Source organism: Episyrphus balteatus, chromosome 1, assembly GCF_945859705.1.
Source record: "Episyrphus balteatus chromosome 1, idEpiBalt1.1, whole genome shotgun sequence".
In the NCBI taxonomy this organism is placed as follows: Eukaryota; Metazoa; Arthropoda; class Insecta; order Diptera; family Syrphidae; genus Episyrphus; species Episyrphus balteatus.
Window position 1 is genome coordinate 46,429,572 of NC_079134.1, and position 20,734 is coordinate 46,450,305.

The 20,734-nt window shown below is 28.1% G+C and overlaps 1 protein-coding gene across 4 annotated transcripts in view; it reads left to right on the forward strand.

Annotated features, from left to right (window-relative positions):
* The first annotated feature begins 3,947 nt into the window (after nucleotides 1-3,947).
* LOC129907688 (uncharacterized) overlaps nucleotides 3,948-20,734 on the forward strand; it is a 45,882-nt gene continuing 29,095 nt past the window's right edge. The window contains exons 1-2 of one of the 4 annotated variants that reach the window (XM_055984189.1): nucleotides 3,948-4,185; nucleotides 5,343-5,557. Coding sequence is in view for 1 of the 4 variants with exons in the window: in XM_055984044.1 (XP_055840019.1) it covers nucleotides 18,790-18,808 (19 nt within the window). In the remaining 3 variants the exon portion in view is untranslated. Of the gene's footprint in view, nucleotides 4,186-5,181; nucleotides 5,558-18,750; nucleotides 18,809-20,734 lie in introns of those variants that run through there. The other 3 variants (XM_055984261.1, XM_055984116.1, XM_055984044.1) reach the window with 3 other exon arrangements.

A 20,734-nucleotide genomic window follows, 5' to 3' on the forward strand; every position in this document is an offset into this window, starting at 1 on the left:
AAATCTCTGGGTAAGAAAACTGGAGATCAACCCTCGAAGCGGATTCGTTATAGAAAATCAAACAAAAAGAAAAGGATCATTGATGCTAAGTGTCGAAATTTTTTTTTGGAAAATTTCTATAGTTATAATATTTGTTGCTTGCATAAGAGAGTGAATGCTTTGTTATGCATGCATGGTTAAAGGTCATGATCCGATTTAAAATAGACGATGCGCATCTTAATTTTTTCCGGAGAATAGCAAAGTAATGCAATAAGCCGAAAATAGCGAGTTGGAAAATTGGACTCACGAGTGATATCTTTTGCGTCCAAGAAACTTATAATAAATTAGCGAACCACGAAAATACATTGTTTTAATTTTGAGCTTAAATTCAATACTTGCTCTAAGAGCAATTACAAATGTTATTTTCATGTAAAAAAAATAGTTTCGATTTTTTAAGATTACCAACACTACGAAAATGGGCAAATCCAAAAAGCTGTATTTGTCATGCCATCCGCAGTCTTAAGCCCAATTCCGCAAGAGTGAATTTTTCTGTGTGAGTTTTTCTTTGTCTTGTTTGCAAGGCAATTACTTTTTTTCGTATACATAGAAAAACTCAAAACTCTTACAGGATTTGGTTCCTTTCCTATCTGTGCACTATTACACGGGAAGTAGGATTTTCTTCAAATTTGGTAAAAATGAATTGAAGCTTATAACGGATTTTTTCAATTTGAAATTTTCTCGGCTTGTAATATAGCTTTTTTAAATTATTTCTAGGTACCTATACGTGAAAAAATTTGATGTTTTCGCTCATAAAACCTTTAAGTACTTAATTGCCAGCAGTTCTGCTCGGAACACACTACCCAAATTAAGTAGCAGAAAGGATTTTGAATTTAAAGCATTCATGTAAGACATCCGCACCCACGCTACACTCCATTTTGATTTTTTTAGAAATCAGTAAAAATGCACGGGCCAAAGTCTCTCGTCACAATGCTCGGTGCAGTGCCCACGGAATTAACCCCCGCGGGTGCTAGTTAGTTCGCAATAAAAAGAAATTTTTTAATTGGAAACAGGGATTAATTCTTTTTTTGAGCGGGATTAATTTCCAATTTTAAAAAATTCATTCGTTAACAAGTGTAACAACAGCTTTTTTATAGTGAATATTTTTTGTTAAGCGGAGTAAAATAAGATTTATACATCGGAATCCAGAGAAAGTCGATGAATCTGTGAAACGAGTATAAAAGGTCAAATAAGAAAGTGAAAAAAAATTTCACCGCTCTCGATTACAACAATTTTTAATGACTGTTTGTAGAAAAATATACCTATGTCATTCCGTATAAAATAGTGAATCGGAATTTCTGTCTCATTTTAGATTTTGCTCAAACTTTGTAGGGTGTTCTCTAGGACTGTAGGAAATTAAATCCATGATGATTTAATTTTAAGTTGCGTGGTTTTCCCGCTACCCGCATTCGAACTTTTTCAAAACGTCATTTTTATGTTACTATAGTTTTGCGTCTATTGAAGATATTATTTTGTTTGAAACGGCATTTTAAAGCTTAAGAATAATAATATTTAAATAAATATTAAAAAATTACGTATTAATTATCCCTGAATAAAAATCAATTTTTGAAAAACTGGTAATTTTACTCATTTTTCATGGTTTTTGACCGACTCCAGAACCTTGGCTATTATTATGTAGGAGGCTTATACTAACCAAATATTAAATATAGATATTTTTCAACAAAATAAATTTGAAATCAACTCGATAACAGTACTCCTCATGCAATAATTTTAAGCTCAAAGTATCGAGTTTTGAAAAATTTTAGTATGAAAAAACATTAAAAAAAAAGATTTTTAAAATACTCTTTTAACAAGAAATCAAAAGCAAAAAAATCATATAAAATAATGTTTTAGTATAAAAGCAAATTTTACATTTTTTACGTCACTTGTGATATTCCATAGAAAGTTTTAACATAAGAGCAAATACGTTTGACTTAGTCGTGCATTTTATTTCAAAAGATTTTGCTACAGTCATAGAAAGGAAAGTTCGTCTTCTTGGCCCGTTTATAAAAGTTGGTTGTACCTACTGTTTCTGGGCTATGTGAAGTTGGCACCCCCAAATGCTGATTTCTTTTTAAAACCTGCCTGGTTCGATTTCCCAAGGTTACCCCAGGATAGCCCAAGATTTTTTTTCGCTAGCCCACATTTAGTTCTAAAATTATAACGGAATTATTTTTTTTTTCACCTCAAAAATCACAGTGGTTTTGCACTGTGGTTCGTTTGCCTAGGATAATAAAACTTTTATTATCACTATCCTTCGCTTAGTTTAAGAAATATAGAAGAATTAGTTTTTCTCCACCACACCAAAAAAACAAAAAAAAGTACGCATACACCACAGTGACCTTTTTTTCAAATTTATAATTAAGAACAATTAAATCCACTGGTGTTTACATTGCGCCTCAAATGTTATTTATTGGACTTAAAATTTTTATTTGATTGAATGTAGTCCATATAACATTCCTGTTAAGAAGCTTAAGTTGACATTTCACCTTAAAAACCACAACATACAAATATTTTTAAAGTGTAAAAATCATTGATTTTTTTGGTTTGCCATATAAGCACCTAGAAAAGGTACATGCTAAGTAAAATATACCCAAACATTTTTAAAAAATAACAATAAATATAAAATGGTTTGAAGTGATTTTTTTATCAAATTATCAACCTCTTAAAAATCAAAATTTGTTTTTTTCAGTGCAAAAATTGTCCTTTTTCTACTTTTTCTCAAATAATTATGCTAATTCCAACAAATTACATCACTTTTTTTCTGTGCCACCCTTAGTTCAAAAGAATTACCATGGTTAATTCAGAAAAAGTGTAAAAGTGCAATTTTAAATTAAATAAGTACAAAATTGTGATGCCTTTTCAAAAAAAGCTCCTCTTTGTCTGAACCATAGAAACAAAAGTAGTAGGTAGGTACCGATTGAAAAATTCCATTAATTGCTCAAGGAATTCTCTTCTGCAGAATTTAATCCTCCAGAACAGCTTTAAAATTAAAAATGTATGAATGATCAATTTTTCTCCATTGATTTCCTAAAATTATTGACTTACATTTCAACAGTTTTATGGGAAAGGAAATGAAATTTAATTCGTTTTCCTTGCCATTATCTGTTATAACTTAAATCAGCTTGGCTATGGTTCAATTTTTTTAGTGGTGTCAAATTGACTATGTCATTATTTATTAATTAATGAATTAATTAATTGTATATCTAGGTTTAACACTTGTCAAAACTTTAATTTGATTTTTACACCAAATTGCAAATAAATTGCACATTTCTGCTGACAATCGCATCATCTACCCTAAAGAGAACAAACCAAGCACACTTTTGTGTGTTGCACACAATTTCGCAAAGCAAAAAGTACCTATACACATCATTTCCCCTTCAAAATTTTTGTATTTATAATAAAAATATTCTTCACCCCTTAACTTGATGTCATGTTTGTTTTTTTTTTCTACATCAACCAAAGTCACAGACGACAGCAGAGTGGTTGTTGTTTTATATTTTCTGTTTTTCCGCCCTATTCGATTTGTATCTTGTAGATACTTATTATTTTTTTTTTTTGCTTATTTTTTTCTTCACTCTTAATACTTCCATTGGTTTAAATCTGAAACTGAAACAGCTGAAAAACCGCACATATGTTATAGTTTTTCTCCTCGCAGATATACTCAAATAATATCTACTTTTTCAGCGCACCACAGAAAAGCCAGCAGAAAAGTAGGGGTAGGTATGAGCGAAATATCCCTAATATTCCAACAACACTCAGCACACAAATGTTAAAGAGAAACAAACCTAATACGACTAAATGAAGAAGGAACAGAACAGAAAAATAAAACACACACATTTTCTCTGGTATATTTTCTATGTCGAATCGAATCGAATCGAGATACAAAATACGAGAACAAAAAATATTCTTTCTTTCGCATGAAAACGGTTTGGCCAACTGCTTCGTGTATCATCTGCTCCTTGCCAAACATTCAGTCAGTTCAATTTAAGTCAACGAATAGGGTCTACCATTTAAAAATATTCTTCATCCTTAAAGAGAATTAAAATTTTTTTGTGAATAAAGAAAGGCAGAAGATACACAAGTGTAAAATTATTTAAATTTTTCAAATTTGAATAAAAAAGAAGAAAAAAAAACCGCCTTAATTCGGTTCGTTAAATATCTGAAAAATTCAAAAAAATCGCAAAAGGATACAAAAAAACTCGAAGAAAAAAACTTAAACAATCCGATTTTTTAAGGACTTCCTCGAGACGAAGGAAAAATTCCGGATACCTACTTGAAAATTTAAAAAACGTCGCGTTCGACTTTTTTCTCTCTTGAATTTTTATAATTTATATCTTTTTGTTATAAAATAATATCTTTTTGAAAAAAAAAAAAAATCATTGAAAAAAAAACAATTTTCCTTTTTTTTGCTTGAAAAAAAAAATTGGTCCAGCACACACACCACAAAAAATAAAAACACATACACACACACAATCGTAGTGTGTATGTGATTCATATCTATAGTTTGCGCTGCAATTTCGAAATCCAGAACAGAAACCCACCATCAAGGTATCTGTATCTTTTTCATCATATATAGCTTTTGTTGCTTTTTGCTGGCTGCTGAAAGTCTCTCCACCAACCACCACAACTACACCAGTACACTCTCTCTCTTATACAATCGGTGAAATAAAAAAAATTTAAAAAAATTAGTGCACACGCTGCTCTTTAGAAGGATTTTCCAAAAAAAAGATACCCCGAAAAAATCGCTTCCTTCATTGCTGTGAATTTTATTTAAAATCAACCAAAATCATCGCTAAAATTAAATTAATTGAATCAAATTATTAATTAAAAAAAAGTTATTCTCACCTGGGGACGGCCGGTGGAGGTGGTCTGGGGGGCCCAACTTAAAGTTCGAGTCCGCATCATACAACCCAAACTATATCATCAAATTCATCATCATCATTATTATCATCAACCACAGCCTGGAGGCCAACCTCTACTGCTTTTTCAACACTTATTTGCTGACTCAACGGAGCACTCTTGTATCCTGTGTCAACCCCGATTTTAAGTGGTCGGTTATTTCGTCGTAGAAAAAAAAATTAAAAAATTTAAAAAAAAATTAACAAAAGTAAATTAAATTTACAAAAAAAAAAATAAAATTAAATAAAAAAAAATTAACTTTTTTGACAAAAAAAGAAAAATACTACAAACCGCCTCCCGTCTCCTCCAAAAGGCCTACCCACTGCGAAAAGAGAAAAGAAAAAAAAAATTAAATTAATTGCAAATTAAATTTTAATTTTTTAAATATGTTTATGTTTTACAAGTGATCATCAACAAATGAAAAATTAAAATAACAACCATCAACACATTCGGAAGTTTTAAAAATATAATTATCTGTGATTTTTATAAATAATTAAAAAAAAAATAATAAGTTTTAAGAAAAAAAAAAGTAAAATAAAATAAAAAGGAAACACAAAAAAAAAGTTCCGCGTTCTTTATTCACACATCTTCAAGGTCGTCGGCGGATTTAATTTTTTTTGTAAGTATCTATCCCTTTTTGAATAAATTACTGATTTCATTTCTCATTTTTTTTTCTATTTTTTTTTTTTTTTGCAAAAACGTATATTCGTCATGCGATTTTCTTTTGTGAGATAGTATGTGTTTTTCTGTTTGTTTCATCCCTTCATTCATACAGGGATGTTTTTTTTTTTTTTGTGAATAAGGGCTAACACACATAATACCTTGGTAGCCAGCTATTCATGGGTAGAGTAACGTAGATATTTGAGAAATCTATAACATTGTGTTATCTGAGGTGAAGTTAAAACCCATCCCGTCTTTCCATCCATCTCAACATGAGATAGATTGTGAGGGCATAACTATTATACTATTGGAAATATTTTTGTACCATCCCAGGAGGATTTTTAATGAATTTACTTTTTTTAAGACGTGATTCAAAAAGCAGTTTGTTTTTGTGTATAGTTACTTTTTATTGTTGTTTTGAGGAGAGGTTATTGTTAGGGTTCGGTGGAATTTCGAATCGGAGTAGGCAACATTTTTATCTACACAGAATTTTAAATTGAAAAGAAACTTTATTGAATTCTTGGTAATCTTGGGAGTAAGGAAGGTACATGTACCTACCTTCCTACAAAAAAAAAAAAAAAATGAAAGCGAAAATTACATTACTTAATTTAGGGAAACAGAAAATAAAAATGGAATATTTGATTATTCTTCAAAGATTGAAACAATCATTAATTTAGTATTTTCAAGGTAACAGCAATAAAGCTGAATTAGTTATAAAGATCGTTCGCAATTCGCTTTTAATTCAAGTCTTTGTATTTGTGGAGAACATTTTCAAATATATTCAAGTTAACCTTTCGGAGAAAAAAAATTTTTTTTATGTAAGGTAGGTATGCAAAAAATACAATTTTAATGTTCTAAAGAATTTGATTATGGATCCAGTTCCAGACTTTTTTGCAAGGTACTTTTAGTTTTTCATATTTGGTTTTGAGTTATGCTTGATAAAAATTTTTTTTTTTCGTTAACATCCTGGATTCATGTTCATGATCTCAGGAATTATACTACTTATTCATTTACATTTTTTCATCTAACTGTCATAAGTTTCACAATTTTTCTCAATTTTGTATAAAGTTTTCATTCTAAAGAAAAACGGTATTGACTTAAAATCGCGCATCTTTAAAACCCACCAAAACAATTTCAATCTGCTCATAAGTTTCAAAAATGATTCAACCCATCTTGGAGTGAAACAACGAAGGTTATGTGGTTTTGGAAAATATCCGTTTTTATAAAAATGTTTTATTTCAATTTTACCTCAATTTTATAAATTGTTTCGACTAGGGAAAATGATATAATGTTCCATACAAATTAAAAAATGAAGTAAGATTATTTTCGGGTTGGGGTTGAAATTCTGTATGTGCCAAAATTCGGATTCTAAAATTCTGTATTCCAAAATTCTGTATTTTAAAATGCTGTAAATTCAAAATTCTGTATTTAAAAATTCTGTAAATGCAAAATTCTGGATTTCAAAATTCTGTGCGCATTTTTTTTCATTATCAAAACAATTTTTCTTTTATCATTTACAGAATTTTGGAGTACAGATTTTTGGTATTTTCTTTGGATTGAATTTGAATGACATACTTTGAATACCAAAATACTAGTAATATTTAGCCAAGAATCTTCATACATATTTCACCATTTTATTTTTTTTTTTTTGTTATTTTTTATTTGTTTTTGTCTTTTTTTGTAAGGTCTGAAACGAAACTTAAATATTTATGTATGTAGAACATAATCTCTTATTCCCTAATTTTTCTCTGCGAAAACTGTCACATAAATCCTTAACTTGCGTTTTACCAAACGGCTCTTATACACTGTTATACTTAATTTGTTAATTGAATACAAATTGTTTAACAGGAAAGACAAAAAGGTATAGGTGTGGAATATACAGAATTCCAAAAAGCAGAATAATGGATTTCCAGAATTTTGAAAACAAAATTATTTTGGATTTACAGAATTTTGAAATACAGAATAATAGAAAAGCAGAATAATGGAATACAGAATTATGTTCATACAGAATTTTTTATTGAAATACAGAATTTTGGTCAAACAGAATTAAGGAATACAGAAAAACGACCCGTTCCCATTATTTTTGCCTGTTTTGGTTTCAATCAGCTAGACAATGAAGTGATCAAAAAGAACTGACCAATGCACATTCAAGTATTGGGTGCGTTCATTAATGAACTACATCGTATCCTAGCTCATTTCATCCCAATAAAGTGGAAATTATCTCGTTTCAAAATTGAATTTTTGTATCTATTAGAAATTGTTTCATTTGGCTTTGTCGAAACAGGCTATTATTAATTTCGGAATCTCATTTTAAAGTAACATTGTTGGTTGTGTTAAATTTTTCGTTCATCGGATTGTAAAATTAATTACTCCCAGGATTGAAAGGTATGTAATATCAAGGAGTTCTGAAAATGATGTTGATGTTCTTTTTTATATTTACACATAGTGTTATAGTTTGAAGACAATGGATCTTTGATTGGGTACTAAGTAAGGGTTTTTTAGGAACATGTTTTTGCGCTAGTTTCCCCAAATTAAAAGTACATATAAAACATGTTAACAGATTATTTATTAAGGGGTTCGGCTTAAATAATTGTAAGAAGAACCTCAATAATTCTAATACTATCGTTTTATATACTTTTATTTGATCAAAATTTTATTTAAATTTTTTTTAGAATTGACTAAAAAATTAACAATTAGTATTTTGGGACCATATTTTTGTTGTATTTGTAAAAATCGTGTCAAAAACAAGTGTGCGCATTTGCTCTTGTAGTAAAATGTTGATGTTTTTAAACATTTAAAACAAAGAAGATAATTTTATTTTTTTTATTAATAAAATTTGGTGGATTTATTTTTTTCTAAGCATGTATTTATTATTAACAGTGAATAACTAAAATCAATTAAAAAAATACATAACCGTTTTTGAAAAGATATTATTTCGTTTCAAAAACGGTTGGGTATTTTTAGAATGAAGCATTATTTCGGATTAAAAACAAGACTGATAATGGTTTAACTGAGATGATAAATGTGTCCTTAATAATTATGAAAGTGGGCTAAGTGACTTTTTGCATGGTTCCAAGAAAAACAAATCTAATAATTTTATTATAACGGTTTTATGTTATTTCTTTCTTTATGCTAGTTTTAGTTTTTTTTTTTTGTGTTATGGTCACAAATATAAAGACCACTTAAACCACATAAAAAACCTTAGAATCTGAATAGTCTACAATTATTGTTCATATTTGAATCATCAGTTGTAAGAACGGAATAAGTCCATTTTGCAAAATTGTTGGGAAAACGCAGAAAACAAGAAATGGGAAATTAGATAAAGATAGGTTCGAATGGTCATTCTTCGGTTAATTTTCAATAAAAAAACTTTTTGAGCCCAGCATTTTGAAGGAAATTTGATCTTCTGTTTTCATTTAGAGCAATTCATATGACTATCTCAGCCCGAAAAAAAAATAAGGTTAAAATGCAAAAAAAAACTCAAAAAATCACTTCTTGACTTTTTTAATTGTTTTTTTTAACTGTTTTTGGTATTTTTTAATTTTTTTAAGAATAATTTTCCGATATTAAATTTGATTATCTACAATAATTTTTAAAATCAATTTATCAAAATTATGCTTTGTTTACGAGATGTATTGAAAAAAAAACCGAAAAGGGGGCTTTTGCACCAGTATCTTCAATTTCGACCCTCTCACTTAATAGCACTCCGCGGTTTTAACTCCTATTTTAACCCATCCAACGTTTTATGCAATTAAAACCCATGAACGTCTTAATTAAGACATAATCAGTAGCCTGAAATCCTGGATTTATTCTGTTCTTCAAACTTATACATTTTGCAAGCCCTGTAACTTCTACACCCAAAATATTTTTTTTGATTTTTTTTTTTTTCAATTTACCCTTAAAGATAACATTTGCATCAAAAAGTCAATTTTGAAAAAAAAAGTGAACTTGTTCCGTTCTTAAAACTGACGATTCAATTATTTCTGTTCATTTCAAAGATTTCTGTTGAACAAGTGCAAGAACCAGATAACTTAACTTCCAAAAATCATGAGGTTCTCAATAATTCATCTGTATTTTTTTTTTATGCTTGTTACCTCAGAACTTTCAACTGGAAAAAAAAAATAGCTTCACAGTAAACATTTCTTAGCAATAATTTAGAACTCCAGCAATATCTATAAGAAGTGAAACTTCAAGAAATCGAGTGAAATGTTATCCTAATTAAAAATAGAGTGAATTTTTTTTTCATTAATAGGTTATTGAATAAACCTTAACCGTGTTTTATTGGTACTCAGTATTTTACTGAGTAAAATTTTTATGCTGTAAACAACACAAAAAGATTACTTTTATTTATTTTTTATAATCCTATATTGTTGACGGGTCAAAAATTTAGATGTCTATAAAACAATTTTTCTCTGTAAACCAACAAATAAAAAACTTTTATTTATCTTTAGCAATCATTTGTTGTTGTCTACCGTGTAAAATTTTACTGAGCTAAGTACTGAGTTACCAATAAAACACGGCTCTTTCAATGTAATAATTGAAGACCTTGCATAAAAAAAAGGACAAGTTCAAATTTAACTTTTTTGTGAGAAAATAAAAAACAAAAAACTCCTAAACTAACTAATTAGTTAACATTTGTTAATCAAGTTTTATGTTAAGTAAGAAAAAAATTTTTTATTCCTGAGATTTTTAAAGTTTAGATCTGTCAAGGCTAAGAATATATACTAGACCTGCCTCCTTTTTGATGCAAGGTCTTCAATTTCAGATGAGAATATTTTCTTGTTTGATATTTTCATGATTTAAGAACATTCGGATTTTAGTTTTTGTACTTATTTTTTAATATTTATTTTGCGAGAGAAATAAAAAACCCTTTGAAAATTTTAACTTTAGAATCTTCTTAAATTGTTAACAATTAAAAGTTAAAAAAATGCAATTCTAGGAAATGTGGTAAAAAAAATCGTTTTATCGTGGACATTTTTTTTTTACTTAACTTATACTTAATTGTAAGGAGCAAAAACACCTTTTTGACTAATTTTAATGTACAAAAACTTTCCAATAAAATTTTCTTTATAAGATCTTTATGATGCAAAATACGTATATTTTCAACTCTTTTAAGAACTTGAAAATTTGTTGGTACCAATCTTATGTGTACACGATATTAAAATCAATCACCATAATATTTTTTTCACGGAGAAAAAACAAGTCCATTGTGTATCCTAAATTAAGCAGATTACTGGATATTTTTTGACAAGATGACTTTCGTCAAAAATTAAGCGATCAAACTTTCTTGATATCTTGAATGCGCTAAATTAAAAGAAATCCACTTAATTTAAGATGAAATATTCTTATTTTTATGTGATGGAAACATTTTAATTAGGCGAGTGCTTTATCATCAAGCTATACCACTGTTGACAATTGGTATGATAACGTTTTTTTTTCACCAAACGCACTTGTCTACAATATATGTTTGTATCGATTTTTTTGCAAAAAATTTGTAAATAGGATCCGAACCCTGTTAAATTTGAATGAAAAGTAAGATACAAGTAGTAACTCTTTTGAAATGATTATTATGAATATAAATTTTTATTATTTCCACTGCAAATGGTTCGGAAATGCTCTTAACAAAGCAATAAATAACATGCACCACAAAAATATCAATACAATGTTGTTCAATAAAGAATTTATAAAACCTCAGAAACACATTTTACTATATCTCTTCAAATCATATAACAGTTGGTTCGACCCCTGGGTAATTGATGTCGATTATGAAATTTTTGTAAGGTAGGTATGTGTTTGTTTGTTTTTTTTTTTTTTTCTTTTTTTGAAGGACTCAAACTTCCCTTGTCCTTTTTTTCTATTGTTCTAATGTGGGACGAATATTATTATGTACAGTTTGCTATTAAATATGTGATGTGTATATTCGTTTGAAGGTGTTTTAGGTATCTTTGTTGTTGTTGTTGTTGTAGTGCCAGGTGCAAATGCAGTAGGTTGATGTGTGTAGCGCAAGCACCTTTTTTACTTCGAAAAATAAAAGGGAAAAAATGAATTGCTCTTTAGAGACCTTCTCTGGTTCTCTTTATTCTTTGAAAGGAAATAATGTGCAGCAAAGCGCATAGTTCAAATAGTTAGATTGACGGAATATATTCATTTATACATGAGTGTATTTGTGTGTGCAATGTGCATTATGTGTACAGTGGCGTATCCAGAAAAAAATTTGGGGGGGGCTGAAAAAATTTTTTAATTTTTTTTTTCTCTCATTTTTATTCTTCTTTGATCAAGAGAAAAGCGCTGTGCTGCGGTACTGAAAGTGGTATTGTAGCATTTTACTGCTTTCGACAATTTCGTACTACTGTCTTTTTTTTTTACATTCAAAATAGTGTTTTTTTTTTTTAAATCTTGTATCGCAAACCTTTTACACAAACAGCGAGGTGTTCAGTCATCTTAAAAAAAAAACACTTTTATTCCTATGACGTCTAGTTTTTGATCTATACTCATCACTTTTTTCGATATAAACGCCCATGTTCCGCAATTCGACCGAGAGTGAATTGAAATCACTTTTCAATTTCACGTGAAATTGACCTTTGGTCGATTTCGAAAACTTCGAAAATGCTTCGAACTGTCAAAACTAAAGGATCATCCAATTTTATTTTGTTTCTAAAGTAAAATTACTGCTACTTTGAACATGGATGCAATTTTATTGGCAACTTTAATGGAAAAAAAGCAGAATTTAAAAGAAAATATAAGAAGAAGTCACATTATGGGAGACATATTAAATATGTATGTAAGTGAAATGCAGAACATGGGCGATATTATTGCAAATTTTCAAAGAAAAATTTGTTGGGTAGAGTTTAAAGCAATGAGGTTGCAAACACAGAGGCAGTGATGAATTATGATATTTCATTACTCATGTGTTTTATGCTTTTTGTATTAATTTAACACCAAATAAACATTACAAAACAATCAAAATATAAGTTTCGATAATATTGTGTCCAAAATTTGCAGATTCACTGAAAAAGGCATCAAATTCAAGAACAAAAACAAAGTGAACTGAATTTGATCAGAAAATCTAAATGAATGAAAAAATGCCGAACAAATCATTGCCCTATGGACAAGTGAATGCTCAAAAAGTCCAATGCAGAACGTGAAAGTCTCATAAACTAATTTCACCGGCACACAAAATAAAAAAAGTGTCATGTACCAGGAACCAGACCTATCTTTCTTAAAGTTTTTGGGCACGCTGAATCGAATTTCAAGTCCGTTTGCCCCTGTCACCCTCCAGTTTTGAGTAAAATGCAAAAAACTCAAAAAAAAGAAGTTTTGTGCCTTTTTTTACATTTTTCTCAAAACTGGAGGGTAAACGGGCAAAACGGACTTGAAATTCGGATTCAGCGGGCCCAAAAACATATAGAAAGATAGGTCTGGTTCCTGGTACATGACACTTTTATTATTTTGTGTGCCAGTGTTTTCAATGAAATTCTTTTTGATGTCTAGTCCGAAATTATATACTTTTTCATAATATGTTCCTTTTTTAATCCAAATCAGAAGCACAAACCGGAATTTGCTTAAAAAAACCATTAGCTATGTTGACCACTAAGATTTTGAGATATCAAAAATGTCTATTTCCAATATCTTTGAGAAAAATATTATTTTTGAAAAAAAGTAAATATACTAAAGACGATAAAATACGGCTTTTTGAGATTGCAAAAGAAGTTTTGCAAAATTTAACGGTGATGTAGGTAGTTCGACGTCAAAATACTAAAAAAATATTTGAAGAATTCTGAATTGGACTAAAATCCGAAAAAATTATCCCAACCCTCAACGTCAGCTAAGGCTCTTACTCAAACAAACACAAACAGCCATTTCAGAACTTGGAGGGGGCTCGATCATCTGAGCTGCCTCTAGATCTCCAAGATTTACGAACAAGTCTCAGTTAATCATGTAGATTATGATGAAATCAGCCAAATAATGACATGATTTTGCAGGCTTGGGGGGGGCTTGAGCCCCCTGAGCCCCCCCCTCAATACGCCACTGTATGTGTATACAATTTTAAAAAGTTTGTTGTACAATTTTTTGTTTGAATGGAAAAGCATTGCCAAGAGGAAATATTTGTGTGTACCCAAAGTATAGTAGGTAGGTACGGTACAGCCTCTTCCTCTTTACTTAAAAGTTGTTCTTTCGTAAAAAAAAAATATAAAAATTTGTAATTTGTTCGAAAAAATATGTAGATGAAATAGAAATTGAAAAGGTTAAACACATTTAGTGGTTTTATGGATTGAAGATGGGTATCGAATCGATTTAATAAACTCAGTGGGTGTTATTTAAAAACTATAATAGTTCGATTTTCGATAAAAAAAAAAAAACACCAAATGGTCGGCGGTTAACCGCTAACACGAACTCTTAATAACACTAATAGCTTTTTTCTATAGATAACCTCGATATACATATGTATTTTTATTAGCTAGGACAATTATCAAACTGTTGCATACCTATAAGACTGACTCAACAGCGTTTGGATTCTCACCTACAATTTTTTTTTTTCCATTGCGAAAGCAGTTTCTTGTCAACGCACATTAAACATATTAACACATTATTGGATTTGTGCGTAGCATATGTTATGTATATTTCATGAAAGGTAGTCACCAGTCAATTAGAAGGACACTTACATAGTTTTTCTATATTCTATTGATTTCTAAAGTTTCCTGAAATGAGGAAAAATAGGCATTAAAAATAAATTTAATTGAAGAATCAGGGTTCTCTTTGTAGATGATTTTAAAATTTATAAATGCCAAAGCGACATAAAAGTTAAAAAATTGTCAAAAACACATCTTGAATACTTGTTGAAGTACTCAATTAAACCTTAAAAGCAGTACCAGATAGAAAAACCCTATGTGAAGTTATGGATGATATGATTAGGTACACTGGTCTGCAAAATTTATCTTTTTTTTTCTCCTTCAAATAGTTTTTTGAAATTATGAAAGATTCTACTTACCTGAATCTGAATCTAAATCTGGTTTCCGAAAAATTCTAGCACTCACCATTTTAATTAAGTGTGAGTAGATTGTAGAAAATAACCCTTTTAGATTCGGTTGACCTTCTACAAAAATAAAACTATTATTCATACTACGCTCAGATTTGGAAGATTTATTTCTCAAAACATGACTGTCATATGAAACCAAATTTGCATTTATTAAGAAAAGTTTAAATACATTTTAAGATACTAATTGACAAAAACAGCAAAAATATCGAAATCCTGCAGTTTTTAGTAAATCCCATATGAAAAAACAAAAACACCTTAAATAAGGAAAATGTAAAATATCAACGCCTATTATATTTAAAAAGTTAAATATGTAAAGAAAATCATAATAAAATACATTAAATAAAATTTTTACGTGTTTTGTATTTAGAAATATCTTATTTGTAATAAACCATTTGATAAACTGCCTTGTAAAACTTCACATTTGTTTCTCCTAGAAATAAAAGTATACTTTTCTTATAGTTTTTGATGTCAGGATCACGTCAGGATTTTGAGATATTCGCAATAAAGGATCCCAAAATCAAGTTTTTTTTTAGAAAATCTCGAAAAAAAACTACTTTATCTAACCAGAGCTGATCGAAATTTTTTGAATACCAATTCAAAATCAGCACACTAAAATCCATTTTAAAAGTATACTTTTGTTCTAGGGAGAAAGATATATGAATTTTTAGAGATCAGTTTCTTTATGCTAAGATGCCAAAATATTTCTTCGAAAACAGTAAAAAAAAAAATGGGTTTTTGAGATTTTCTAACGGGAAAATCTAAAAAAAACGTGAAGTGTAAGGCCAATTCTGACTTCGGATTCGGAATTAGCATACAAAAATTCTTTAGAAAAGTATAGTTTTATTAAAATGGAGGATTTCCTTGCAGACCAGTGTTATCATGCTTGTACAGTGATTTTTGGTTGGTATATTTCTGGTTCCAAACTGCTTTTTATCTTGTAGATTTATCGAAGTTCTTCAGTAATTTTTGGCTGTTTGTCCTTTTGCTGACCTAAATGAACGTCTATAACACACTTCTTCCAATTTTATGGAATTTATTTCTATCTCAGCGCTGCTGGAACTCATAAGTCAGAATTTTTCGATTGTGATTGGTCGATTATAAAGAGGAATTATCCCAACTTTGATTCTTGCACAATTCAAGCTCCAATAGACTTCATTCGTATAAGCTTCAAAGATAATTTTCTTCAGAATGTGAAAAAAAAAATTTGATAATAACAGCAGCTATCAAATTAACATTTTTCAGTGACAAAAGTCGTCCAACAATTAAAATATCAATTTTGATATGATTATCATATCATTTTTACATTTTTTAATTTTAGGTGGAAAGTGAAAATTTCACTTTGACAGTTAAAATATCAATGTTGACTAGATTTTACGTTTCAGTTTATTATAATGATATTTCTTTCTTTTTCTCTTTTACTATTTTTATTATTTTAAGTATTTTCTTTCTTTTTTCTTTAAAATCAAACAAAACATTAGTGAAAGTTAATATTCTTTATAAAATAGTGGTGATATTATTTTATCTGTTATAGGTTATATAATTATTGTTTTGTTATTTTCTTCCAAACTATGTGAAGTAAAATCTTATTGCCGTTCAAATTTTATCAGTAAATCATACATTTTACTTCGAAAAAACACAAAGCGCCTTTAAGTTAGTACACATTAAGAGATTTTTATTTAATATTTTTCAATAAATTGGAATGAGAAAATGATATGATAAATTGATAATAAAATATCAACAAAAATTTCTAAAATGTGATATTTAAATATCATTCTGATAATAAAAATATTGTTTTGATATTTTAATTATCATAAAACACATTTTATAGAGCATTTTTTGTTGATATTTAAAAAATGTTAATTTGATATTTAAAAAATGTTAAATTGATATTGGATTTTTTTTTTCGGTGTATGCATACAAAATAGTAAATGCTTTTAATTGAGAAATTATAAAGTTTCAACTTATCAATCCACATTTTGTGCATATCAAACCTAGTTAATGTTTTAAAAACATAATGATTGTAATGAATACATAAAATACATACATAGAAGATTATTATGTATATTATTAAAATTCTTGAAAAATAAAAGTATTTTATAATGTTTGCAGAGACAAAATAAATTAATTACTTAAAAATATACATCATGGCCACAATCCATTCTTTTGTTTTTTTTTTTTTTCATATTTGTTTATGCCGTTTCTTGTTGCAACAACCCTTAATTTATATGCCACTGATCATGATCATATTTATTATAAACAAACAAGTGACGTATTTAAACATAATAAAGATGTTCACATACATTTGTATCTATTTATGAAAGAATTTTATGTGCAAGACTTTTAAAATTAAGGTCTTGGCCCTTTCAATTATATATTTTAACTTTTTATTCTAGAATTTGTTTTGTTCCCTTCAGTTCTTTGTTTATTTATTTAAAACAATTGAAAAAAACTTTTGTTGATAAAAATCACTTGATGCTATAGGCATTCTAATAGTATTTGGCAATAACAACTTAAGGGGGGGTAACCCTCTGGACGACAGCTTTTTCAATAATTTTTTATGAAAAACTGAAAGCACTTATTAAAATTTTTAAAAGAACAAGATATTACTGGCATTATTAAGTATTGATACAATTTTTTTCAAATAAAAAAATAACAAAATGGCGGCCTTAGAGGCCTTCAAAGTTGGCGCCTCTAGTTTGCGCCGTGCAACGCACAGACCCAGGAAACAATCTAATATCAAAAGGGAAATTTTTTTCCGTAAGATGATATTAATACGCATTGCATGAACTTAAAATTATTTTTTTAAAATGAAAAATAAAAATTAAAAATAAAAAAAAAAAAACAAAAAAAAGGTGTTTTTCTTACAAAGAAGTAGTTAAAAAAAATATTTACTGTAAAAATTTAATTCAACTTTTAGGTTCATGCAATGGCCAATGATTCAAGGAGTAATTTGCTTCAATTTCAAGTCAATAGCTTCATTAAAGCTGAAACACAATCACGCTTTGCCATCGATTTTGACAACTGCGAAAAGTTCAACTATAGGAAATCTGTGTATCCTCACACAATGACGCTTTTCTTATGTACGCTTTTTTTGACAAACGTAAGGAAACGTAAGAAAGCGAGCAAAAGTTCAACCAGACTGAACTTTTGCTCGCTTTCTGACATTTAACAGACATAGTTACAGTCACCCACATTATTATTGCGCCAAATGTGAATAAAAAAAAAATAAATTATTGCAAAACTATGTGTGTTTTTTAATTTCTCTATATAGATTTTGCACAAAAAAACGACATCGAGATATTTTAAATCAAAAAAATTTACGTATTAAAAACAAAAAAAATTTAATGATGTTTTAGACTGAGTTTTATTGTTAAAAACAATATATTTTGATTGGTTTTGTTTTTATAACTAATGATTAAAGAATAAACAAATTTCTATGCATTTTTTAAACATATTAATATCCTTTTTCATTTTTCCACAATTAAATCAAGATAAAGACTTGGCCCAATAATTTTGTGAGTGACTGTGTTTTTTTTATTTGACAGCAGATTTTATGTTGCAATCAGCTGTTCAAAGTCAAAGTGACAGAAGCGCGCTTTGAGGATTTCTCAACGTAACGCAACGAAGCGACGCCCTAAAGCGTGATTGTGTTTCAGCTTTTAGTTTTTCAGCTGCGTTGCACGGCGCGGAAAAAAATGTGTTTCGAGAAAAATGCGTTTATAGTTTTCGTTTTTGTACTGTGGTAGGCTCGGAACGCTTGGGTTTCGGGACTATCTGGGGTCTTTTGAGGCTTCATTCAAGGCTAAGACCAATAAAATTGTTTCTTCGGTTGATAAATGAAATTTTTAGGGAAAAAAATAATAATGCAAAAATTGAAAAAAAAATCCAGAGATTTTTCCCCCCTTAAGTAATAAATACAAATTCGGAAGTAGTTTTTATGTTAGAAAGAGTGTTTGGTTTTAAAATACCTACAAAAAAATTATTTTTTATTATGTCCTTTCACCCATATAAAAAATTAAATTAATTATATTTTATACAAAAAAAAACACCATTTTCTTGTTTTTATGTTTATTATTTTTATTTGTTTTGATTTTATTTCATTATCTTTTTTTCAGTTTTTGATCCATACTTCATTTTAAAAAAATACAGTCAAGATGCTCATTGAACGACGTGGTAAGAATTTTTTTTCTTAAAAATGCAATACATACACACATTCATAATGTAATTTTACTTTGTTAAATAAAAAAACCATTCACTTGAAAATTATTGTTCTTAATATAAGGTAGTTCAGTAAAAGTAATACTTCATATGTATAGAATTGGCTACTAGAAAATTAGTTTATTGACATAATATTATGTAATTGTGTGTTTACAAAAAATAGAAAAAAACATGATTAAAAATTCTCGTAGCTGTTTGTATGTAAGTATTTTAATTTAATTTAATGTAATTTTTTTTTGAAATTTGGTTAAAAGATATTTTTTATGGAATTCTAAAGGTGTTTTCGTTTTAAAATACATACCTCACCTCGAAATGATAACTCCCATTGCAACATTTTTGAGGTATTTTAATTTATTCAAAAACGGCTTTTAACCATTTAGATACAAAAATGCATTTGTAAAGAATGGATATCTATGGATCTTTTGATGGAAAGAGGTTTTTTTTTTTTTCAAAAATTATAATTAAAGGTACCATAAGACTGTTATTTTTTATATTTTGACTTTTTAGTCTAATTTCAATGAAATTTTATATACTTAAGCATTATTATATAATTCGGATTTTTTTTGTAGGTATGCCAATAATAACGGTACCCATTATATAACATACTTTTTGAAAATTTTAATTTCTGAAAAAGAGCTAATACAATTTTAATTAAAAATCCAAGTATTAGTTTTAGTCTATCTTTTAAAGAAAAGAATTTTATTTTTCGAAAATCGTAATAAACAGTAGACTGATTCAAAAAAAAATATTGACGAAGGGCCTGTAACCTTTCAGGATTTTTTTTCGTCATTTCCAACAATATTTTCGATATAACTATGAACAAAAAAAATACTTTTTTTTTAATCAGTCTAATAACCAGTACCTACCACCTTTAGACCCGTTTTTTTTTTTCATACAAAACTTCTTTTTATATACGGGTCAAACGATCTAACTATTTTGAAATTAGTCTTCTAAAAAAAACTTAATAAAAGAAATCTAGTTATTTACTTTTTTCGGAACCTTTTATGACATTATTTATTGCTATGAATTTTATATTTGTTTTTTTTTTTTTAAATTGCATTTACCAAACTTGTTATAGTCGTGTTTTTAATTTTATAAAATTTCATGTACAATCTAGACCAATGCAAAACACCATTTTAAGCTTCTGCAGAAAGCCACGTGTTAAAAAATTTTATAAGTGTTTCTATTTTTATATTCAAAACATTTTTTTGATGCAAAATACTTTTTTTTTAAATACAAATTTTTATTTTAATGAAATTTTGTTTATTTGCAATAAATATTTTAGTTTTTAATATTTAACTTGCATTAAAAAAAAAGAAAATGATATTTAACAAACATTTATTAAATATTTGACTCTATGTAACATTCAATAATATATCTAAGCAAAAATAATGATTGGATCCAAAGTAACAATTTTTTTACAATACAATCGTCGGCTTCTTAAAAATATGCAGAACTTTGCATAATCTATTTTTTTTATTTTTCAAAAAAAAGTTACGCATACACCAGAGTGACCTACGCGGGAACAGTTTATTTTACTGACTTAATAATGGAATAAGTTTGATATTATTGACAATTATTCCCTAATTGTCAATATAGTCTACAATTGGGGTTCTTAATTATCTTTGAGCGTCCATCTTTATATCAGATTGTGGCCAAAACGAGTTAATGAATTGTGTTTGAAATAAAATACGATTTTTTTAAATTTTTTTTAAAATATATTTAATACATTTAAATTTTCTCAAAAACAACTTTAATGATTTCAATTAAATTTAATAATTGTATTTATTATAATTATTCTATAAAACTTCAATAAAAATGGCATTTTTAGCTATTTGTTTAGTATAATGCTTATACGTAATTTTCAAAATCCATTTTTGT